This window comes from Heterodontus francisci, chromosome 23 (assembly GCF_036365525.1).
Source record: "Heterodontus francisci isolate sHetFra1 chromosome 23, sHetFra1.hap1, whole genome shotgun sequence".
NCBI lineage: Eukaryota > Metazoa > Chordata > Chondrichthyes > Heterodontiformes > Heterodontidae > Heterodontus > Heterodontus francisci.
In genome coordinates, this window is record NC_090393.1 from 36936546 (window position 1) to 36962314 (window position 25769).

The 25769-nt window shown below is 39.4% G+C and overlaps 1 protein-coding gene across 10 annotated transcripts in view; it reads right to left on the reverse strand.

The window, feature by feature from the left end:
* mtmr3 (myotubularin related protein 3) overlaps positions 1-25769 on the reverse strand; it is a 158476-nt gene that overhangs the window by 11759 nt on the left and 120948 nt on the right. For 6 of the 10 annotated variants that reach the window (XM_068055099.1, XM_068055098.1, XM_068055101.1 and 3 more), the window contains 9 exons: positions 25635-25766; positions 24015-24126; positions 22293-22491; positions 21283-21468; positions 21007-21177; positions 18865-19010; positions 14317-15793; positions 2327-2437; positions 58-146 (listed from right to left, as the gene is read on the reverse strand). In XM_068055099.1, the coding sequence (XP_067911200.1) occupies positions 58-146; positions 2327-2437; positions 14317-15793; positions 18865-19010; positions 21007-21177; positions 21283-21468; positions 22293-22491; positions 24015-24126; positions 25635-25766 (2623 nt within the window). Of the gene's footprint in view, positions 1-57; positions 147-1553; positions 2031-2326; positions 2438-4150; positions 4225-14316; positions 15794-18864; positions 19011-21006; positions 21178-21282; positions 21469-22292; positions 22492-24014; positions 24127-25634; positions 25767-25769 lie in introns of those variants that run through there. The other 4 variants (XM_068055105.1, XM_068055100.1, XM_068055103.1 and 1 more) reach the window with 3 other exon arrangements.

Genomic DNA, 25769 nt, shown 5'->3' on the forward strand with positions numbered 1-25769 from the left:
AGACTAGACAAAAGAAAACCCTTTATCTAAATGTGTACAATATTTTGTGCATAGTACCTGCAGTGGTGCTTTCTGCTAGCCAACCAAAATCGACTTTCACAGCCATAGCACTGCGGAGCCAAATGATCGGGATACCATCGAGTCACCTAGGGAAAGACATTGTGAAACCAAGAAAGCAGCAGCTTTTGAAAAAACAAAACCCTAAATTTTCCAGGTTTTGTGCATTTTAGTCTTCTAGTAGTATAATTCTCTGCCCTTTATTATGAATTACAATCTGCTATGTTGTGGAAAAACTGAACTTCTAATACTGCTTCTCCTTTTTCACACATCTAGGTAATAGTCAAAAATATGACCATATGAAATGGATGTTGGATGGTATTGATGGTATTTCGAACTAGGAAACCAGAATGTTAATCCAAAAGAACTTCATATAACAACCCAATTAAAGGCAAAGGTGATTAGAAAAGCATGAAGCAAGGAGAAAAGAGCCAAACATTTTTAGTAACAAAAGGAAGAGGCAAGGAAAGAGCATTTAGGATGCTCAAAAGAGAAAAAATATAGCTAATACAGAACTCAATTCACAACAGATTTTAAAATTCCAAACAGGAAGCAATGACATCCACCAGGGACTATTACAAACTGTACTAGAAACCGCTAATAGAATATATGGCCAAGGGTTGTGTTTTGAGCAAACTACTCAGGAATACTGAGAAAAGTTTTGATCCTGCACATTGGTACATCAGATCGTCTGGGAATGACATGAAAATCAGGTGGGAAGGACCATCTACTTAAATTAACATAGTTTACATTTTGTAGGGCCTTTAATATAGGTAAACGTCCCAAGGCGCTTTACAGGAATGTAATCAGACAAAAATTAACACTGAGCCAAAGGATTAGGATGGGTGATTAGAAGAGATAGGTTTAAAAGGAAGGTCTTAAAGCAGCGAGATGCGGAGAGGCTCAAGGAGGAAATTCCAGAGCTACGGTTTAGAGTGCTGAACCGTACCACCACCAAATGGTGGGACGAAGGAAGTGGGAGATGCACAGAGGCCAAACAGAAAGTTAGGCACACTCTTTTACAGTGTGAGATTCTCTCTGCCCAGTTCTCCTCTATTCACGATGTATAGATGATCCAATGCACCCCGATGCAGGAACAGGAGAGATCTACCTCACTAACTTTAAAATAAGGTTCAGCTTTTTCCCCCACAGCTCTCATCACATTTAAAATGCAAACATACAGAGAGATATTCGCTAGTGTACTGTATTCTCATTCTGAAATGATCCTTGGGACCTCGGTGCTTACTGAGTTGCATCAATACACATATATAGAATATTTCATTAATAGGTTCAAATGCAAACTGAGATTACGAAGAAGCTTTCATGATAATTACAAGAGGCCGTTGATCAAGAGTGCACAAACTTCCAGCGTGGATAAGAGGGTGTGTTATAATAGTGTCATTAGGGAGTGCATTACATCAACAGAACATTATGTTAACAAGAATGGCAAGTTACTTGTGATACCTTGGTAGTAATGACCAAGCTAAAGACCTACCATTGTGATGTTCCCAGTACAATTCAATTAGATGAAGCTTAAATGCACTGACATCATTTCTTTGTCCAAGCATGCGTGACACCACAAACGTCAGTCTGACCGTAAATGTCACCCCAGTTAAAATTCATCCAGAGTGCGAATGGGGCTAACAGCTTTACTTCAGGTATATATCCAAGTTCTCACCCACTTCTATGTTGTGACTTCAGTGCAGATTATTTTTTGAATAGACCAAGAATTAATTTGGTACAATTGAGGATCTTAGTAAACTTTGAAACCAAATTAATTTCATAATTGTCCTAAAATTGACTTCTGCATCCTGTGTTGTCTTCATTGCGTAACGATTTCTTAAGCTGGAAGTTAGTATTCTTCTGTTGCAAAAAGCTGTCCCTGGCACTTTTCACTTTTTCCTTAATTCACTGTTTCATCGGTTTCTTGACCACTCATTCTCTTGTGCAGTCTATTCTTTCTTCTTTATCCTCTGTAACAGTCCTCAAACTCTTAATGAATATTTTTAATCAACTAGATTACTAATACTACCTACAGCAACTCATCCTGAAAAGTTAACATTGAAATTTCCCTCATTTATTTTGTCCTCCACTATATCTAAGCATCAACTTGTCCAGGACTTGGATTTGTTCTGTATCTAGTGAAAAGACTCACTGTCTACATTCTTTCTTCCTCAAACAATTTCTTATACAACAGAATCTCTTGATGTGGATTTGTATTTTAATATTTTGGACAGTTTCCATTTCTTGTTGAAGCTGCATTTCTCACCTCTGCGTCCTGTTTTTCCACTTGCTCCCAACTGGTCTCAGAGAATATTTCCGTGCTGCAGCGGGATAAGCAATTCTGATCCATATTACTCTCAGAGTCTGGGATGGAGGTCTAATTACAGAACAAAAAACAAACAATGGTAATCTATACTCTATATCTACAAAAAGCATTTACATCTAAACACCATAAAAGTACTTACACTAACACTAAACAAGTGGGAAATAATTTCCTAAAATGCTAATAGATTTACACAATGCTCGAACGGTGTGCATGCATTTTATTCCTTTGTGTTCTTGATAAAAGGAATCATTTTATTTTGCAGTAATAGAACTTAGACCTTCAATCATTAAGACACCAGGAAATATTCGCACAATTACAACATTTTTACTGAATATAAATCAGTCGCGTTCTTCACAATCAAGGATTAATGAACAGTTAGGTAACTCTCTTAGAATAGTATGAATTAATCAATTCAAAGAATGTCAAATGAGCACAGAAACAGGCCATCTGGTGCATCATGTCTACAGCATATTTTGTCCTTTCTGTGTGAAATCACACATCCTATAACAGCTAACAAATCTGTGTATCTGGAGTTTATTTTTTTAAACAAAATTTGTTAAGATTTGTCAGACATAAATTTGCTTGTTACTCAGTGTTGATAATGGCTGGCTGATACATTTCACTTCAAGTCAGTTGAATATAATTTTGTATGTCCTTTTTTTTTCTTGTATATATGCAAGATAGATTTTAACAATGTGAGCAGAATCCAAGTTCAGAGACAATTTGTCTGACTTTCAGTCACCTAGTCAGTTTTTTTCATGTCCATGGTCTGCTTATGGAAACAGTCAGAAATTTTGAATCAACAAATTGCGTGTAAACTTCAAACTATGACAAAGGATCTCACTCCAACAAAGGACTGTGCTATAAAGTAAAATACTAAGTTGTAATTTGTTATTTAGATGCCCAACCTTATGGCATTTAAAATCACATTAACGTAAGTGGTATTCTGTTCCAGTAGTTTGCTCAGTAATGTCATATGTCTTAATATATAGAATTGCGAGTAAACTAATTTCATACAGAACTCAACATCATTTCATTTTCTTCATGTTTTTACTATTACTCCTTTCTGAAGGCAGTGACCTGTGCTGCGTTACAATTTCATCTGCCTTGTCTGTGGCCATTCTACACGTGTAAGTTGGAAAGGGAGTGCTGGCAGGCTATTTGGTTGTAGAAGTCATCACAGCCATGTTTGATCCTACCCTCATCAGATGTCCACCCATATATGCTCTTTCCACCAGGGATCACTGCATAGCAATAAGGAGTAGGAAACAGGACAGTTTTTTTTTTGTTTCCAGAATAGAACACAGAGAGCAGTAGCATCCCTATATCCTTAGTTGAGCTCACCTAACTCTGCACTGATCAGGGTTTGAAATCTGCTTGGCTCAATATCGTTTGACAGTACATTTACTCGCTGAGCCACCAGGCTTTTGTTTTTTGAAGCAGTGACAGCGAATCAGATATTAAAACATCCCCAATGAGTCAATAGGTAAAACAGTATTTATATTCCATCACATTTAATAACAAATACAAATAACACATCAATTAGTGGAGCACGAATAACCTCCAAGTAGGCCTGGTGCTGTACATTATGAGAAAGGATGTAAACAACAATCACAAAGGTACTAGATTACAAGGGCAACGTATCAAAGCTACCTTCTCAGCATTGACCTATCAAGGAATGAATCTGAAATACTGTTTCAGTGACTGTTACCCAAGACTTCCCCTCTGAGTGAAAAACATTCTCAATCAGAAAAAATATATTACCTGTGGACATTAAGTAACGATCATCATAAGCGTTTTACGCTAATTGTTTCCAAAATAATTCCTGGATGTATACACTATTTTGAAAATACAAAGTTTAAAAAAAATGTTATGCCAATGGATTTAAAAAAACTGTCATAAAACTGTATGTTTCACTCAAACAGCCAGTGAACACAGCTTTCGCTGTACCGGCTTCCTATGTATGTCTAAAAAATTTTCAAAATCGTAGAATGTTTGATAGCATCACAGCTAATTAATCAGTTGTCCATGAAATCTGTAGGAATGACATTAGAATGCCTTTAGTTCATAAAATTACACATTACAAAGACCATGACTATAAAAATTAAATGTGGTAACATGTCACAATGAAAAGATTCCAACCACCTCCAACATTTCTCCACTTCTCTCCTAAAGGTGCTATCTCTTGTTGGGGGCCAAGCTGAGTAGAAGGCAGTAGGACTTATAGCATGCATCTCAATAGCTATGATCACTCGGGGGGCATTGGCAGATATTTGTATATGCATGTTTTTTTGAAAAAACAAAGAAAGTTTATTCTTTACACACACGTGTATCTTTTTAAGTTTTAATATGTAACATGTCTTTTTCCCTTCCTCATTTTTTTAAAACACCATTTTCAATCTTTCTTTTCTTTTCCAATGAAGGCTTTGACTTCTTGCTGGAATACCCAAGTGAGCATCCGTAATGTGTGAGCCTATACAGAAAGCACTGGGAACCATTCAACCATTGACTGTATCATAGTGGAATACAATTGCGAACCTGCCCAACATCCACACAGTTAACTTGGTACACAGACATGGGATGAAAAGATTTGTTATTAAGGTACTCCAAAGAAATGTGGTACTTACAGCTGTTTCAGGAATTAGAAAGTTTAAGAAGAAAAATAAGACTGAAACAAATGCCTGTCAAATAGACAGAGTGGTGAATGCCCAAAAGCAAATACCAAACAATCCCAATTTGGAAATGGATCATAAGGATAAAAGTTGTGCAGTTATAAGGCCACCTGATCCCATATGTTAAACATATCATCCCTATATAACTTTTTAAAAAGATAGTAAACACAACATAAAGATGTATACTGTGGACTCAATGGAGACAGTATTATTCTGTCCAATACACTATGAAGTTGTTGGATGATGCCATCCATACTGAGCAATCATGCTGTTTTCATTTCAAATTTATCAAGTGACAATATTATTTATCAGAAAATAACTGTCAGTATGTATTAAAAAGTGTACCTATTTACCAAATTTAAGACAGATCTCAACAAAGAATGTCAGAAAAGAATTTTGGTTATTAATCAGCAGCAATGTAGTTTCATTTTCATGCAGCAGCATCTTCTGTTTTTATTTCAAATTTCCAGCATTCGTAGTATTTTTCTTTTGTAACATAGAATTTCCCTACATTGATAGCTTAAATATAACAACTTGTATTTAAATAGCATCTTTAACATAGTAAAATTTTTAAAGATGTTTCACAGGACTGTTATAGCCAAAGTGTGACACCAAGCCACATAGAGATATCAGAACAGGTGACCAAAGCTTGGTTTTAAGTAGTGTCCTAAAGGAGGCTAAAGAGGTAGAGAAGCAGAGAGGTTTAGAGGGAATTCCACAGCTTAGGGTCAAGACAGCTGTAGGCACCAGAATTAATGTTGGGGCAAAGGAAATTGGGGATACACAGGAGGTTACAGAGATAGGGAGAGGCGAGGCCATGAAGTGATTTGAACACAAGGATGAGAATTTTAAATTTGATGCGTTTCTGCATGATCTGAAGTTTACGTAAAGTGCAAGGTGGGAGGCCTTTTTTATATTCGGTCATGGGATGTGGGCGTTGCTGGCTAGGCCAGCATTTATTGCCCATCCCTAATTGCCCTTGAGAAGGTGGTGGTGAGCTGCCTTCTTGAATTGCTGCAGTCCATGTGGGGTAGGTACACCCACAGTGCTGTTAGGAGGGAGTTCCAGGATTTTGACCCAGCGACAGTGAAGAAACGATACAGTTCCAAGTTAGGATGGTGTGTGGCTTGGAGGGGAACTTGCAGGTGGTGGTGTTCCCATGCATCTGCTGCTCTTGTCCTTCTAGGTGGTAGAGGTTGTGGGTTTGGAAGATGCTGTCTAAGGAGCCTTCGTGCGTTGCTGCAGTGCATCTTGGAGATGGTACACACTGCTGCCACTGTGCTTCGGAGGTGGAGGGAGTGAATGTTTGTGGATGGGGTGTCAATCCACAGGCTGCTTTGTCCTGGATGGTGTCGAGCTTCTTAAATGTTGTTGGAGCTGCACTCATCCAGGCAAGTGGAGAGTATTCTATCACACTCCTGACTTGTGCCTTCTAGATGGTGAACAGGCTTTCGGGAATCTGGAGGTGAGTTACTCGCCGCAGGATTCCTAGCCTCTGACCTGCTCTTGTAGCCACGGTATTTATATGGCTACTCCAGTTCAGTTTCTGGTCAATGGTAACCCCCAGCATGTTGATAGTGGGGGATTCAGCGCTCATAATGCCATTGAATGTCAAGGGGAGATGGTTAGATTCTCTCTTGTTGGAGATGGTCATTGCCTGGCACTTGTGTGGCGCGAATGTTACTTGCAACCTGCCAGGAGTGCATTGGAATAATCGAGTTTGGAGGTAACAAAAGCATGGATGAGGGTTTTCAGTATTTTGATATCGTAATATTGGAGGTTGTTTGACTGATGCTTAAACAAACCTTAATATTACAGTTCTAAAAATAAAAAAACCTGAGAAATAATTGTTTTAAACTATTCCTCGTCCATTTTTAATCCCCCAACAAATTCTCTCTTTGCTGTCCTTATGTTTATCTTCATTTTGAGTATCCATAATGACATTTTCCACATTGCTATCCACCACCGCCCCCGCACCCCCAATATACTGAACTTGCCTGCTTTTTAGCCTTTACATCTCCTATATATCATCCATTCTGGAGATAGGATTCATGTTACCCAAAATTTTCTCAGATTTCCTGATGGCCTGGTTCAAAGCTAATTTGCTTCCTAATCATACTGCAGGTATTTCAAAAGTTTGCCTAGGCACGTCATTGAACTGATAATCTCAATCTTTTAAGTCATTTTGATTGAGACATCAGGCATTCCAATCACTTAATGAGAAACCCATTAGCAGTAAGGGAACTGAAGGAGGTTCTCTCATCAGCCATCAATAATGACGTGCAACAGTAGCTCTTACTGAACTGACTATTGATCTGCTAGTTACATAATACTTATATTATCCAATTCTACTTACATTCTAGTGCAATTATTTACATTCTGTGGACCATTTAAAAATGTGTATACCTCAATTGCACAATATGATGGTGATACATCACTATACAGTCAAACAATAACCATTCATTCTGAAAACTTAACTTTCCAATACTAATTTTATAACAAATGTAATAAGTTATTCATTTTATTCAGTACAATCTTCGAATGACTATTTGCAAGCCATTAAATATCCATGGGTAGATTGCTCCAAAGTATTGTATAAAATAATAATTTGAATATGTTGCTGCTGCAACTCCAGTAAAATTTCAGGTGAACACTAGTAAAAATGTGTTAATTTTTTTCATCACCCATGATCAACAAAATAATTATCATAATTAATGTACCCATTCCAATCAAATGTCAGCACAAAATACAATAAAAATCACAAATAAACATTTAATCACAGCATATACTGCAACATTTGCTTTCTTTGTAAATTTGCATTCTTCATTTATTCCAATGGGATGAACTATAGCTGATTTACAAAAATGAAAGCAGGTAGGAGCAAGAAAATAAAAATATTTCAGCATTTTCTGTTTTTGTACTGGAGTTAAAGGATTTAGGCAGCAGAAGGTTTTGCCATTAATGGTACGTGAAAGAGTTGAGGGGTACACAAGAGGCCAGACGGAGGAATGGATAGTTTGGGGACTTTAATGCTGGAGGAGGTTACAGAGATAGGGAGGTGTGAGGCAATGAAGGAATTTAAAACCACCAGTGATGATTTTAAATCTGAGATGTTGGGGAACCAGTAGCCTAGATGGATTAGCAAAGGCAGAGTTGAAGTGTGAGAAAGACAGGATATGGATAGCAGAGTACTGGATGAGTTCAAATTTACAGAGGGTGGAGGATATTACGCAGGCCAAGAAAGCATTAGAATAATCTAGTCTGTGGACGTCAAAGGGATGGATAAGGTTTCAGCAGCAGATATGTTGAGGTAGGGGTGGAGGAGGGCAACATTACAGATATTAGGCAGTCAGGGGTTGCAAACATCTAGTTTAGTCACACAATGGCTGGGGACAGGGATGGATTCAGCAGCAAGAGTATGCAGTTTGTGGTGCGAGCTGAAGATGATGGCTCTGGTCTTATTGTTTAGCTGGAGAAAACTGTGGCTCATCCAAGACAAGATGTTGACAAGTAGTCTGATAAAATATAGACAGTCAAGAGGTTGAAAGCAATGAGTTTCATACATGTAGAAGCTCATCCCATTTCTATAGGCAATGTTGACAAGGGAAGCACGGAGATGGAAATGGTCAAGGCCAGGAATAATCCTTGGGGACTTTGGAGGAAATGGTGCAGGGTTCAATGGGGAAAAAAGCCATTACTGGAGACATTCTGGCCACAAAGAAGTATACAAGAATGAAACCAAATGAATATAGAAAGATTTAACATGATATCCTTTGTTGTATCAATAGATCACTCACTGAGAGCAACCGAAAGCATGAAGACTCTCAATATACTCTAAGATAATTGCATTGCCAAGTTTGACCAACCATACAAACACACAGTGTAAAAAGCAACAGTCTTCAGTGTTATCAAGAATAAATATTTGAGGTAGAATAGTTGCTAACAAACCAACACTGAACCTAAAGGTTTGACAGTTTGCTTACAAATGAATTGTAAGTTGTACGCAAAAGAATTGTACATGGTGATGATCCTGTAGTTTTTTTTTCCAGGAAGAATGCGGTGTGCCTTTAAGGCTGCTTTAAGGTAGCAAGCTCTAAAGACTGAGTCAGAGAGTGCATTCTCATTGACTTGGACACAGCCATTCGGAGACTGCGATTCAAAGGGTGCATTCTTGTTATCTTGGATACAGCCACTCGGACTGAGCATCAAGAAATACATTGGTTACAATTTAATTTTGAATTGGGTTATAGTGCAAACAGTCTATTCTAACAGAGGACACAGACAGACAACTGTGTGTTAGCACCTGAAAGGAGAGCTCTCAGCTAATTTAAACTGAAGGAAAGGAAGTGAGACTGTGACAATCTTTTATCCCTCAAAAATTCTAAAGCCAAATTGATTAATTTAAAAAGTGCTTGCAAGTCTTTAATTGTTGAAATTCATCGCTGGAGGAGGAAAGCATCACTTACTGCTGGAATTAGACTATGGACTGTTCTACTGTTGAAGAACCTTTTTTCCCCATTGGTCGGCTGTGAGGACTTCAAGCAACATTGGACTATAAATTTGCTAGGACTCTCATTTTTTTCTATTTTAAATGTTGTTTACGTCTTAGTAGTGTTTAAGAATTTAGTTTTTCTAATTAAACAGTTAATGTGTTGATTTAAAGACACCTGGTTTGATTAGCCTCATTCAGGGGTTACTACATGGTACAATTTGGCTGGGTCTTTCTTTAATTTGTAAAGTTTAAAATGATATGTTAGGCGATCTGTGGAGGGACAGGATTGAATTAACAGTGCATTTCTCCCATCACAATCAGAATCGTATATTTTGATTGGGGCCTTTGACTGGAGTGGTCGGTCGTAACATATTAATTGGGGGCTTGTCCGGGATTTGAATCTTATCTTAAGTGGGGGCTTGCTTGCGGTTGAATCATATTTAATTCGGTGGTTTGCGTCTGGGATCAGAATAAGACTAATTTGGAGGGCTCGCATTTGGAATCATAGTAATTACTCATCTCTGGGATAACATATTTAAATTGGGGTCCTGTGATTGGCAATATATTAATTGCTCTCGAGTCTGGACCTGAACCAGGTCTCTTGCATAATAAGGTACAATCTATACCATTGTTATGGCATTAGTGGTTGTAGCAGAGTTTTTAGGAAAGCAGAATGTTTCCCTGAATGACTTGATAACTTTAAATAAAAACAAATTAAAAGAAATGGCAGCGAAATTGGGGTCAGAATTGAAATCAGGTGTCAAAAAGCATAGATAATTGACATAATGGCTGAACATCTGGAATTGGTAGAAGATGATGATGAAGAAGCTAAAGGGGAATATGAGGAACAAGAAAGGGAATATGAGAGACATGAACGTCGTAGGTTCAAGTGTGATGCAGTGGTATTGGCTAGGATTCAGTTAGAAACAAACAAACTTGAGGCAGAAAAAGAATTAATATAACTTGAATTGGAAACAGAGGAAAGGGAAAAAGAAAAAGCAATAGCAATAAGAAAACTTGAACTTCATAGAGAAAGTGAAAGAGAACAGATGGAATTTAAGTTAAAAGAGATGGAGCTAAGACAAAACGGTAGTCTTGAATCCAGGGAAAATTCAGGTCAGGAAGAATCTGAATTTAGATCAGGATCCAGCTGGAAGTTGTTTAAATTTATACAGGCTCTTATTATGTTTGAGGAAAGGGATATAGCGGCATTTTTCATATCTTTTGAAAAAATAGTCAAACAGATGAAATGGCCGAAAGAAAGCTGGACATTGCTTATTCAGGGCAGACTGGTAGGCAGAGCTCATGAAGCTTATGCCATGCTTTCTGAAGAGGCTTCTGCAGATTATGAGATGGCAAAAAAGGCTATTCTTGCTGCATATGAGTTAGTCCCTGAAGCTTACCGTCAGAAGTTTACGAACTTACGGAGATTGACTGGGCAGACATATTTAGAATTTGAGAGGGTGAAGCAAATGTATTTTGACTGTTGGATATGGGCGTTAAAGAGAGAAACCACATATGAGAACCTTCGAGAATTGATTCTCTCGGAAGAGTTTAAAAACTCAATTTCTTCAGTAGTGAGAACTCATTTAGATAACCTGAAAGTTTTGAAAGCTAGGCAAGCAGCAGAGATTGCTGATGATTCCGAGCTTGCGATAAGCCAACCTATTTTGTCTGTCACCCCATAAACTCGAGGAGGATAGAAAGTGGGAGAGTGAAAGGAAGGCAAGTAGCTGGGGACAAGAAGGAACAGCTGGAAATGCCCCAGGATCACCTCCTCAAGTCAGAAAGGAAGGTGCTGAGGGTAGAAGTGAGGTTCGCAAGCCAAAGTGTTATCATTGCAACAAAACGGGTCATCTTTGTTCAGAGTGCTGGAAATTGCGAGGTAAACCCATAGGACTTGTTGGGGTTCGCAAAGTTAGTGCAGAGGAAAAGACTCTGACTGAGAGGATAGCAGACCAGGCTATAGCTTTAACAACAACTGTGAATGTGAAACCAGATTCTGAAACTAAAAGCAGTGTAGAGGTTAAGAATAAAATACCTGAGAGTTATAATTAATTTTTGTCAAAGGGGAGAGTAACTCCATATCCTGTAAGTGAGGCAGGAAAACCTATTATACTCAGGGACAGAGGAGCAAGAGGGGCAAAGAGAGTTAAGAGGGGCATCACAAATAGATAGCCAAGCATCTGAAACCTTACTTGGGGATTTGGATAATCCAAATGAGATGTTTAACAAATCGTCTATCATTGCAGCACAGCAAGCTGATCCAGAGATATACTGAATAGGACAGACGGCTGTCAGAAGCTGAGGCGAAAGGAGTTCCAGAAGGCTATTATATGGCAAACAGGGTTTTGAGGAGGAAATGGAGACTGCCTCATAGACCTGCCGACGAAGACTGGACAGTTGTTGAACAGATAGTGGTACCACCTAAATATCGACAAGGATTATTAAGGTTAGCACACGACATTCCTTTTGCAGGACACAGGGTAATTTGGAATACCCAATCACACATAAGCAAACATTATTACTGGCCAGGTCTTACAAAGGATGTGAGGCAATTATGTAGGGCGTGCTATATCTGTCAAATGGTGGGAAAACCACAACTTGCCATAAAACCAGGGGATGAAGTATTAGTGTTGTTACCATCACAGGGAGAACCATTAAAAGCACGGTTCAGTGGCCCATATACAGCGATCAAAGGAGTGGGTAAGGTAGATTACTTGAGTGACACCCCTGATTGCCGTAAGAAGAACCGGTTGTGTCACATAAATATGCTCAAACCATATTACCACAGGGAGGAGGATAAGCCAATGCAGGTATTTCAGGTAATCGGGACTGCTGAGAAGGTAAAGGATAGTGAGGATGAAGCAGAAGTTGGCCTAGGAAATTCTCAGATTGAACCTCCAACTATCCAACTAGCGAATACAGAATGGCTAGAAAAATTAAACAATAGGCTTTTACACTGAGAGGCAAAACAGCGTGAAAACCAGGGTTTTCACAACGTTTCAAACAGTTTGTAGGGATAAGGCAGGATGTACAACCTTAGCCACACATGATGTGGGTCTAGGGGAAACCTTTCCTTTAAAACAATATCCTTGTCGCTTAGGTCCAGACAGACAGGCCCAAGTGGAAACAGAGGTACAATGCATGCTAAAGGGCAGCTTAGTTGAACCTAGTCAGACCAGCTGGAATTCGCAGATGATCTTGATGTCTAAACCTGGTGGGACAGCTCAAACTTGCACAGACTCTAGAAAAGTAATTGTGGTAACGAAGGCAGACTCCTACCCAAATTCTTATTTAAAAGACTGTATGGACAGAGTGGGCAACACAATGTCTTAAAGAGACAGATGTGTTGGACGGATACTGTCAAATTCCTTTGACACCCCAGGGTAAGAAAAAAATCAGCTTCTGTTACACCAGACAGGGTTTTCCAGTGTCAAGTGACGCCACATAGGTTAAGGGGTACTCGAGAAACTTTTTAGAGAATAGTAAACCCACTGGTGGTCAGTGCTCCTAACTGTGCAGTTCACCTGACTGAGGTGATGGACAACAAGGACACTTGGAGGGAAAACAAGAAAGAATTGGAAGACTATGCTTGGAAATTTAAAATTGATTAATTGGGACCTTTTGAAAATTTAAAGCCAAAATGTTCTGGTGGAACTTGTTGCTGTAGTCTTAACATTTTAGAAAAGTGTATGACTGTAAATGTGGGGAAAAAAAGTGTTAACGTTTTTTCAATTTGTATATTTTTTAACCTATTGCAATGAAATGCATTCTAGGAATGGCGTTTCATTCCGCCTGGGGTGGAGGTGTTATGATCCTGTAGTTTTTTTCCCAGGAAGAATGCGGTGTGCCTTTAAGGCTGGAAAAGAGCCGTACTGCTTTAAGGCAGCAAGCTCTAAAGACTGAGTCAAAGAGTGCATTCTCGTTGCCTTGGACACAGCCATTCGGAGACTGCGATTCAAAAGGTGCATTCTCGTTACTTGGATACAGCCACTCGGACTGAGCATCGAGAGATACATTTGTTACAATTTAACTTTGTATTGGCTTATAGTGCAAACAGCTTGTCCTAACAGAGGACACAGACAGTCAACTGTGTGTTGGCACCTGAAAGGAGAGCTCTCAGCTAATTTAAACTGAAGGAAAGGAAGTGAGACTGTGACAATCTTTTATCCCTCAAAAATTCTAAAGCCAAATTGATTCATTTAAAAAGGGTTTGCAAGTCGTTAATTGTTGAAATTCATCGCTGGAGAAGGAAAGCATCACTTACTGCTGGAATTAGACTATGGACTGTTCTACTGTTGAAGAACCCTTTTTTCCCCCATCGGACATTGGTGAGACTTCAAGCTTCACGATGGGCCGAAGGGCCTGTTTCTGTGCTGTATAACTCTATGACTCTATAACACTGGACTGTAAATTTGCAAGGACTCTCACTTTTTCTATTTTAAATGTTGTTTATGCCTTACTCGTGTTTAAGAATTTAGTTTTTCTAATTAAACAGTTAATGTGTTGATTTAAAGACACTTGGTTTGGTTAGCCTCATTCGGGGGTTAATAGATGGTACAATTTGGCTGGGTCTTTCTCTAATTTGGAAAATTTAAAATGATATGTTAGGCGATCTGTGGAGGGACGGAATTGAATTAACAGTGCGTTTCTCCCACCACAATCAGAATCGTATATTTTGATTGGGGGCTTTGACTGGAGCGGTCGGTCATAACAACAGTCAACATTCAGAATGTAAGGAAACTGAAATTTCTTGTACTTACCACTTCATCACTAAAATCTCCATTAAAACGCAGAGATGAATTGCTAAAATGCTGGCACTCCAGCCTGCTCCACAGTTCTTGTACCTGTTTTTTCAAAGTTTCTACCTCCTGTTGATGTCCTGCCTCTATCTGACGAAGTCGCTGTTGGATAATATCATTGTACGTGGCCAGCCCATCGTCATCCAAATGGCTTCGTGTAGGTTGATCTGGGCTTACCACTGGCTGCTGTCTTCCAGAGTAGTAATGTGACCACTTGGACTGGGGGTTTCTAAAATGGCCAGATGGAAACTGCAAAGAACTGCAACTAGCTGCAGAAACTTGTCTACTTAACACCACTTTCCCCCTCAACTCCTCTCCGTTTATACAGAGTCCATTAGCAGTGATATTTCTTTGAGTACCACTTCCAAAGTCCGCTGCTTTTTCTATTACTGTATTTTCACTACTGACTTCTCCATTAGGAACAAATTCATCTTTACATTCACTTAATGACAAGGCACAAGGAGGAGGCTGTGTACTCTGAATGCTTTTATCTGAAGTCCTATGTAGATCAGTTGCAGATCTTGGTTTCACTACCATATCCTGGTTTTCAGGCAAAAACTGAGAAAAACTATTTTCAGAGTCTACAGCAGGTACCCAGGTATTACTGGTCCTGGTATTCAAATAAAGTTTATTACTAGAGTAGGTTTGTGGCACTTCCTGCTTTGCTCCATCTTCTGTTAAAGTTTCAGTAGAACTTTCCAAAGTAGATATCTTCTCATCTAGCTTGTCTGGAGCGGTTAAATTTGGTAAGCAAGGTTCTGGCGTAGTAAATTGACTTTCCGGTTCAATATTTGGGTCAACAGTACCCTCTGCTGCAGTAAATGCATTTGTATAACTTGATGGATTATCAATAGCAACCTTTCTGAAACCAGCATCTATAGCAGGTAGCATTTGAATCTGGTTAATGGACTCTAAGAACCCATCCTGGATCTCTTCTGGACTTGTAAAAACCCTAGAAATAGGCTCAGTACTCTTCATTTCATTAATTGCTAATGTTTCTGAAGAGTCTGTGACAAAAGTTAACAATTGATTATTCAGGCCACTGTCAAGCTCACTTTCACTACTTAAAACATTTACTACTCGTTTTAGTTCTGTTACTGTTGTATCCTTGGATTGTTCCTCCAACCCACTATCTTCTTTAGAGGCTTCTTGTAAAATATTCTCCATTTGACCTTCCCCAACACCAGCAGCAACAGAAAGTTCAGCTCCTAATGGGTTCTTTCCTAGCTTTCCCAATTCCAGTGCTTCCCTGTTGAAGGAATCATCTAGTCCATTCCCATCCATCATTCCCCCTATTCCAACATTGCTAAGTTCCAATGACTTGCGATGTTCCTGCCATTTCTCATTTAAGCTTGGATCACTGGAGCGTCTATTTGCTGTAGGCCCAGGATTATCGCAAACTGTTGTCAAGTTGTCAAATGATCGCGTCTTTGGTAACCTTTGGTAACAAAGATATACATTTATCAATTAACTGTTTTAATATATTAGTATTCATCCTGGTTTCTCAATCTACACAACAGTGATTCCAAAATGAAATAGCTATTAATAGTCAAGGGGAGGCTTATAGGAAAGTAATCTGAAAAACCCAAATAAACTTTTCTCACTCAGTTTCAAATAATTCTATCTCACGGTTGTCCAGCATACAGCTAGTGGGCCTGGATCCGGCCCTCTAAAGGTTTCCACCGGCCACCCTGGATGTCAACTGCCGGAATGTCAGGCATTTTGACAGATTTTCTGGGACCTCGTTCCACAGAACACGGCTGTGCCCAGTGGAGAGGTGGCGTTCACAGCGTACCTCTATTATCCACATTTATGGAGAGTGCACTGACAGGGAACGGGGAGCAGACAGACAGGGAGCGGGGAGCAGAGAGCAGGATGTGAGAGAGAGACACACACACAGAAAGAGAGCCGGGTGAGGAAGGGGTGAGGAGAGACAGAGAGAGGGGGTGAGGAGAGGCAGAGAGAGGGGGTGAGGAGAGGCAGAGAGAGGGGGTGAGGAGAGGCAGAGAGAGGGGGGGTTGGGAGGCAGAGAGAGGGGGGGTTGGGAGGCAGAGAGAGGGGGGGTTGGGAGGCAGAGAGAGGGGGGGGTTGGGAGGCAGAGAGAGGGGGGGGGTTGGGAGGCAGAGAGAGGGGGGGGGTTGGGAGGCAGAGAGAGGGGGGGGGTTGGGAGGCAGAGAGAGGGGGGGGGTTGGGAGGCAGAGAGAGGGGGGGGGTTGGGAGGCAGAGAGAGGGGGGGGGGGTTGGGAGGCAGAGAGAGGGGGGGGGGGTTGGGAGGCAGAGAGAGGGGGGGGGGTTGGGAGGCAGAGAGAGGGGGGGGGGGTTGGGAGGCAGAGAGGGGGGGGGGGGTTGGGAGGCAGAGAGAGGGGGGGAGAGGTGAGGAGGGGAAGAGAGATCGATGGAGAGAGGAGAGGGAGAGATATCAAGATTACTTCTGACAGATGGACATCTATCCGGAATAGTCCGCATCGCTACATCAAGTGTGTGGGAAGAGATGGAGTAACTGATGCAAGCAAAAACAATGTCAGGTATCTCACTAAGTCAGTGTTCAACATAGTGTCGAGAAAGTAAGGCAACAAATTAGTCTTCTTGTTTAAAGCTTCTTTACAAAAATGCACATTTTTTGTTGTTATTTTTTAAATGCCTTTACCTATCTGAAATTTTCTCACCAGCCCATGTAGGACAAAAATTGCCATGTGGCCCTCCACACAAAAAGGTTGGACACCCCTGCTCTATATCTTAAAATTAGTTCTTTCCTTTCTCCCCACTAAACCTAACACTATTGTCACTTACAATATTAGGCAAGCTATTTGATGCATCTGGAATGCGGAGTTAGGAATTTTTTTATATTCAATTGATAAAACCAGCCACTTTTCTTTTGCACGTGGGTTTTTGAATTGGTTCTGATGAAGGGTCATTGACCCGAACCATTAACTGTTTCTCTCTGCTGCTAGACCTGCGGAGTATTTCCAGCATTTTCTCTTTTTATTTCTTATCCCATCTTCCTGCCCAAACACATTTTGCTTCATTTTAAGGTAAATGCTTAAACAAATTCTTAAAAAAAGTATGTGATCTAGTTTATCATCCAGATGCAAGCAAAATTCTGTAACAAATATTCATAGAAAGTAGCAGTTTCAACATTAAATTGTATATTTGAGAAGTGAACTGTGCAAACTATTTGGAGAATTGCAATTACTTAGTTCAATTACTTGCTTATTCAAAATAATTTTACTTTGATGCGACAAGTTAGGTTGCACAATAAATAGAGCAGAAGGTTGCAAAGGGATATTGATAATTAAGTGAGAGGTCAAAACTGTGGCAGATGAAGTTCAATGTAGGAAAGTGCGAGGTCACCTGCTGTGAACCTAAAAGATAGATCAGAGTATTTTCTAAATGGTAATAAGCTAGGAACTGTGGAGGAGCAGAGAGAGTTGGATAGCCATGTACAGAAATCACTGACAGCTAATGGAACGGTTGAAAAAGTAATTAAAAAAGCTTATGGAACGATGACTCTTATTTCAAGAGGGCTGAAATACAAAGGAGTGGAAGTTATTTAACAGCTTTTACAGAGCTTTGGTTAGATCTCATCTGGAGTACTGCATTCAGTTCTGGACATTGCACCTCAGCAAGGTTATATTGACCTTGCAGGGGACGCAATGCAGATTAACCAGAATTATACCAGGGCTAAAAGAATTAAAATTATGAGGGCAGGTTGCATATACTAGACTTGTATTTCCTTGAATATAAAAGATTAAGTGGTGATCTAATTGAGGTGTTTAAGATGATTAAAGACTTTGATAGGGTAGAGAGAAACTATTTCTTTTGGTGGAGGGAGTCCATAACAAGGATGCCTTACCTTAAATTTAGAGCTAGACCATTTAAGGGTGATGTCAGAAAGCTGTTCTTCACACAAAGGGTAGTGGAAATCTGGAACTTTCCCCCCAAAAAGCTCTTGAGGCTAGGTCACTTGAAAATTTCAAAATTAAGATTAATAGATTTCTGTCAAGCAAGGGTATTTAGGGTTATGGAACCAAGGCAGATAGATGGAGTTAAGATACAGATTAGCTATGGTCTAATTGATCTACTCTTGTTCGTATATTTTAGAAGCAATTAAAATGTTGAAGCACACATCACCATTAAATATCAAAATATACCCGTATTTCCAAAATCAAAATACCAAATTAGCTTTTGAAGACAAGCTGGTTTGCTGTAGAATTCCAAGAGCTTCTTTGAACAAGATATCATTATGAAATATTTTCCAAGACAGGCAGAAAAAAACTGTAATTTAATTTTTAGGTTTCCCTTCACAATTTAATTGTGATACTAAATATATGTAAGATAAGGCCATATATATAGCTCATATACATGGCTCATTTACAAAGGTCTAGATTAATAATTAAATTTTTGCCCTACTGATTGCTCTGCCTGACATTATTAAAAATCCTTGCTTGCTCATAACGCAATTCGTAATGATCTTATTTCACATGAGCAGATTCTCAGTTTGAAGCTTACCTTCCCAATGGCTGTTCTTCAGGGATTGACCTTGGAACTGGATAAGGTGCACAATGGTCATCAGCAGGAGTGGAAGGAGATGAATTGGGGATGTACACTGCACTCCAAAGCATCAAATTCCTTACATGGCACACTGGATGCAGTACCTAGTTTGGATGTTGAAGTGTTTTCATTAGGATATGCCACCCATATATGTTGATTTTTGTACGTATTTTCTTTAAGATGCTTATATTCATTAAATAAAAGCTACTTTAAAAATTGTACAACAAATGTATAGTTTTCTTTCAAGTAAGACTGAGCATTAAGTATCAACAAAAAGCAAGTATAAAGGATGCAATCATGATTTTCATGAAATTTAATCAAGATTGATCCCAGGAAGGAAAACTGTAACAAATGCAAAATACAGCAGATGCTGGAAATCTGAAATAAAGAGAGAAAATGCTGGAAGTACTCAGTAAGCCAGGCAGCATCTGTGCAGAGAGAAAAAGAGCTAACGTTTCAGGTCAATGACTTTTCATCATAACATGAAAGGTCATTAACTTGAAATGAACACTGTACCTTTGGTTAAGTGTCATTATTACTGGAGTACAAGCAATGATTCTGGTTCTCACGTGTCATTTCTCAGTATCTAAGTTAATGCCCTCAAAGGAGCCTATACAATGTACGAGAGCAGGGTTGTCCAAACTATTCGCGTGGGGGCCTCATTACAATTTTTGACTTACATAGGGGGCCGGTGATACCATTTCGGAAAGATAAAGGCATTAAAAAATTATCTTACTATTAATTAGAACAACAAATGTGCATTTCTGTGAAGAAGCTTTACATGAGAAGATTAATTTATTGACTTACTTTCTCATCGCTATGTTGGACACTGATTTAGTGAGATAGCTAGCATTTTTTGCTTCCACAAGTGGTCAATGTTTGCCTGCACAAAAAAGCCCGCCAAAAACCCCGAAGCTGTCCAAAGTTTGGAAGTGCGTTCTTGCTTCAGCACCTGTCAGCTATGAAATTGACTTATATCTTCTCACCAGAAATTCAACTTTTAGCTGCTTGTGTCCTTACAACTGGATCTCTAAACCTACTTCATTTCTATTCCCATTATTTGTAAATTGTCCCTCAATATATATTTGATGAAAACAAAATTCATTAGAAGGCTCCACTCTACTGACACATGGGGCTGGATTTGACCTTAGGCAGACGGGAATTCACCACCGATGTAAAAGTCGCTGGCGAACCCGCTTCTGCCTAGCCCAGGGATCCGTCCCGCATTTTATGGGTCACCGGGCTTTAATTATCCTGAGGCGGGACTTCCACTCGACCAATCAGCGGGCCGGCAGCTCTTAGTTCCAGCAGCGCCACCGGGAGCAGTGGCCACTGCTGGGACTGCATCCCAGCCGACCAGATGGAGCCAGGAGTCCAGATAAGTTGGGCATGCCTCATCAGGGAAATCGGTCCTTCTGTGGTGAGGTTGGCTTGATCATTTAAGGGGGGGGGGGCAACTTGGGTCCCAGGGGTGGGTTAGGAGGTGGGGGCGGCCCTCAATTGGGCACCCTGTGCCCGACTGCCATGGTCCCCCACTGGCGAGCGGAATGGCCGGCAGCTATCGGCAGGCAGCCTTTCATGTCCCCAGCACGCCCACTTGTCACAGGTAAAATACCCGTGGAGGCAGGCGAGGGCCCTTAAATGGCCGTTAGGTGGCCACTTAAAGGCCTTGACTGGTCCCGGGTGGGCAGGCCGTTAGCCCCCGCCCGCCCGACCCGCCGGGTGGCGTAAAATTCAGCCCATGCTTTGCTTTTAGGACCAAAAGGTGCTTTAAAAAATAATAATGTGATTAAAAAGTCAGGTCTCAGAATCCTGCAACCATTCTAAAACTTACAGCATCAATTTCAGCTTTTGTGGCAGACATGTTGCTAATGTAGATGTTTATGTAATAAGAAAAAGCATGCAATCCAACAAGGTAATTGGCCTACTACACAGCTACATGCTGTCTTTTACTGAGTAAAATGAATCATTTTTTTAATGTAGTAAGAGACTATTTAAATTGAATTAAAATCTCAAAATAATTGTAAAAGCATAGGGAACCAAATGATTATTGCTTATTTACTACAATCATCTTACAGAAATGGATGTAAGCGAACGTACAGTTTCAGATTGTGAGGTGTACAGGAGATTTTTAAAGGCTTTGTTAGCAGGCCTCAGTAGGGACCAAACAGAGCAGGTTCTTTCCTGAGTATGTTTTTCTTCACGCTCCTTTGCACTGTTGCACAGGAATGTTCCAAAAAGGCAAGAATATGTATGCTGCACCAATTTAACCTATAATAAACAGATATGGAATAAATTAATAAAGCTATTTATTTTCAATTTTGGTAAACTAGTCTAGTCCAGAGGGAAAGAAGTACTAAAAACCACTCTACTTACAAGGAATGCTTCGTTAAATTCAAATGAACAAGGGAACTGTCTCTGTAACTGATGGACACAATCCAGCCATTGAAGAAACACAGGACAGCGTTCATTAAGATCATCTGAGTTTTCACCATGGCCACAGCGATCAGCAAATTTATGACCAAAATCCAGCCATTCTGTTTCTACTAGTACCTGAAAACCCTGTAAAATATGTAGCTGTTTGTATTAAAATTCACACAGCTGTGTATTTCAAAAATATTAGTGCTACTGGTGGGTTTCTATTTAAACTCAAAATTCACCGTCGTTCTGATTTTGGAACACGAACAAAATACTACAGATAAGGCAGTTTTTGTTGTTTTTGGATGCTTATGGAATAATATGACCTCTTCAAAACAAATTACTCATCTGGCTGATATACTGATACAAGTTTATCAATAGAATAAAATAACAATTCATATTATGCAAAACATTTTCAATATCCTTTTGCATGTCTGAACAGCTGACAAGTTCTTATAAAAGGGTCCATTCCACTCAATGTATAATTCCAATTGGAATCTCACTGGCAATATACTTTCTTTAAAAAATAATGAACAGATTCTGTATTGAACGTATTCAAAGATGTACATTATTATTTAAGGTTTTTATTAGGCTTCAATGCATTGAAAACAAATGTTAAGGAAGCATGTGCTACCATGATTTCTATTTGCAACATTTAAGTGCAGTATTTTCAGAGCAAAAAATTAATATTTTTGAGGCTGAGAATGGCATCCTTTCACTCAACTACACATTTTAATTCATCTCCGAATTCGTCCTTCGTGAATATTCTTATTATACAAGCAAAGCATATTTATAAAATATTTTAAAGTTCAGTTAAACAGCTTTTAGAAATGTACATGATTTACAATATCTTTAATACAATATCTGTAATATCTTTAAACTTTACCTTTTCTGAACAGCAGTGTTTAATAAAACTCCTAATGCATCCCTTTAGAATTAAATTCCTGGAAAACTTAACAGACACACACCTCTATGGTTCTGTAGTAAGGATCCAGCAGTAATTTTGATAGAGCCACTATTTGTGGTGTTCGGTCCCAGCCATCAGAACAGTGTACTAAAACAGGCCGCTGGTCACGATCGACTGCATTAATTACAAGTACCGCTGCTTTTAAAAGCATGGATAGATGCTGAAGCCATTTGGTACCTTCTAATGCTGATAACCAACTGCTGATCAAAAATCAAAATCAATCAGGCAAATATTTTAGATGAATTTATGTGCATCTCCTTGCATTAAACACATAGGACATTTACTGTCGCTATGAGACATGAGAAAGATTTTATTACACAAACTCTGCATTTTTTTTGCATTTAAAATACTGATGTTTTAACAATGTCAAAAAATAAATTTCAAGATGATTTAAGGCCAAAACCATTGGTTATTTTGTCTGTCTAAAAAATACTTTACATAGGAACATAGGAATAGGCCATTCAGCCCATCGAGCCTGCCCCACCATTCAATACGATCATGGCTAATCATCCACCTCAATGCCTTTTTCCCACACTATCCTCATATCCCTATGACATTGGTATTTAGAAATCTGTCAATCTCTGCTTTAAACATACTCAATGACTGAGCCTCCACAGCCCTCTGCGGTAGAGAATGCCAAAGATTCACAACCCTCTGAGTAAAGAAATTTCTCCTCATCTCTGTCCTTAGTGGCTTCTCCCTTATTTTGAAATTGTGTCCCCTGGTTCTAGACTCCTCAATCAGGGGAGTAGTATTAGTTAGTTAGTACTACTTAGCTGTATCTACCCTGTCTATCCCTTTAAGTATTTTGTAGATTTCAATGAGATCACCTCTCATTCTTCAAAACTCTAGAAGATACAGGTCCAGTTTCCCCAATCTCTCTTCATAGGACAGTCCCGCCATCCCAGGAACAAGCCTGGTGAACCTTCGTTGCACTCCCTCTATGGAAATCATTCCTAAGGTAAAGGGCCCAAAACTGCACACAGTACTCCAGCTGCGCTCTAACCAAGATTCTATACAACTGAAGCAAGACTTCACTACTCGTGTACTCAAATCCTCTTGCGATAAAGGCTAACATACCATTAGCCTTCCTAATTGTTTGCTGCACCTGCACGCTAGCTTTCAGTGACTTATTGACAAAGACACCCAGGTCCCTTTGGACATCTACACTTTCTAATCTCTTACCATTTAAGAAATACTCTGCACACCTGTTTCTCCTACCAAAGTGAATAACCTCGCATTTTTCCACATTATATTCCATCTGCCACGTTCTTGCCCACTCAATAAGTCTATCCAAATCCCTTTGAAGCCGCTTTGCATCTTCCTCACAACACACATTCCCACCTAGTTTTGTGTCATCCGTGAACTACTACATTTACTACATTTGGTCCCCACATCCAAATTATTGATACATATTGTGAACATCTGGGGTCCAAGCACTGATCCCTGCGGTACCTCACTAGTCACAGCCTGCCAATGCGAGAATGACCCATTTATTCCTACTCTCTGTTTTCTGCCTGTTAACCAATCCTCAATCCATGCCAGTATATTACTTCCTATCCCATGTGCTTTAATTTTGCTAACCAACCTCCTGAGGGAGACTTTATCAAAGGCCTTTTGAAAAAACTTGTGTTAACTTCCCATGCAATATAAATATAGAAGCAAAAGAAATGGCTAAATTTTCCCCATTTTTGAGAAACGAAAAAAATTACTAAAAACTTACTTGGCAGGATCTGGCATCTGTGTGCATAGAAATCTCAGTGACTGAAAACTCTTCCGAATGGAGTGTATGTTTGCCATACCCATAAATACTACTTCGCAGTTGGGGTAATATTCTGGAAAAGAAAAAATAACATTTGGAAAATAAGTTACATATAAAAAACGTGACAAAACCTCTTTCCTGTAATGTCAACACTTATAACTAAGAATGATCTTATCCTTTCCCACCTGATTGCAATCATTTCTTAAACATAAGTCAGGGTTTCTTGTTTCTGCACTTGCCAGTCCACATTTTCCCCCAATAAACTGAATGAGCAAAAAATTGTGTATTAGCAAGTGTAAGTGACTTAAAATCAGGGCTGAACAGCAGTGTAAAAGTCAAGTACAACAAATGTATTTGTATAGCCTTACAGACCCCAAACACTCTCCTTAAACCTGAGCGTACTTATCTTCCTTTACATCACTTCAAACGTGATGTTCTTCACAGGTAGACAAATATACTTTTTTTCCGCTTATCTAAGGGCGACAGTAATTGTGAATAGATAACGTTTCCAACTTTAGTCCAGTGTTAGCAAAAGTACTCCCACATTAGGTATAGTGTAGCTTAGATGTAAAGCTGAGACATCTACTTTACCACACCTTCAGAAGAGCTCCCCCAGTGCACTATAATGAATTTTTCCATTCCTATACAATATGTTCCTGTGATTACAAGATCACAAGATAATTATCACAAGCTCATTTTACTTCATTCATCCAGAATGAATTATGTAAATGGTTCTTAAAATAATTCCAGGGATTTATCCTCTGCTACTTTTTCTGGAAGCCCATTCCATATCTTGATAACTCTGAAGAACTTCCTAATAACAGTCCCTAATTTAATTTTAACAAGTATGAACTCATGGTTTTTTTGTCATTCTCTGGAAACATAAAGTAAGTTTCCAGGTTAATCCTGTCCAATTTCCAATCAATAGGATCACCTCTCTCACATACTGCCTTTTGAGGTGAAAAGCCCAAGTTTCTCTAATGTATCCTCATAGATCAGACTTCTCAAGATCAGAAGTCAGCTTGTGATTCTTTGCACTGTCTCCAATGCTTAAATGTCTCCCTTGTGTGTAAGTGATCAGGACTGGACTAATCTCTTGGATTGAGATTGCAAATTTAGTGCTGTGTTATCTCATACTGTGTGTTTGTACTCACTAGGAACCAAATCAAGACTGCCAAGATTATGTCACATAAACCACTTGCAGCAAGCACAGAAGATAGATTTTCATCTGAGCAGTCCAAGCTGAGTTCAAACCCAGGCTACAATAGGGAAAGGGGATTGCTTTATCTTATTGTGCCACCCAATCTTCCAAGTGTGCATGTTTACCATTATAAAATACCTGCAGAAATAATTCCTATGAAATATTGACAAATATAAAGTAGTCATGGTACAGAGAGGAGAGATAACACTCATTTATTAAATTCTGGTTTTAAATCAACAGACAATCTATTATCCAAAAATCTGCCACTATTACCCTCAAAAGGGCAGGTTTGTCATTTCTGTAAATTTTCAAATACAATCTGCACCAGTTTCCAAGTGTTCTATTCAGTGCTACTATCTACATTTCATGCGGATACTCACCAGGGCATTCACACCCACCACCCTTTGCCCTGTTAGCCACAGCTGCTGCATATGACCTAGCATCCAATATTAAAAGCTTATGTGGTGGACTGCATACATTTTCTACTCCAGCTGCATTAGTCATTGAAGAATCTA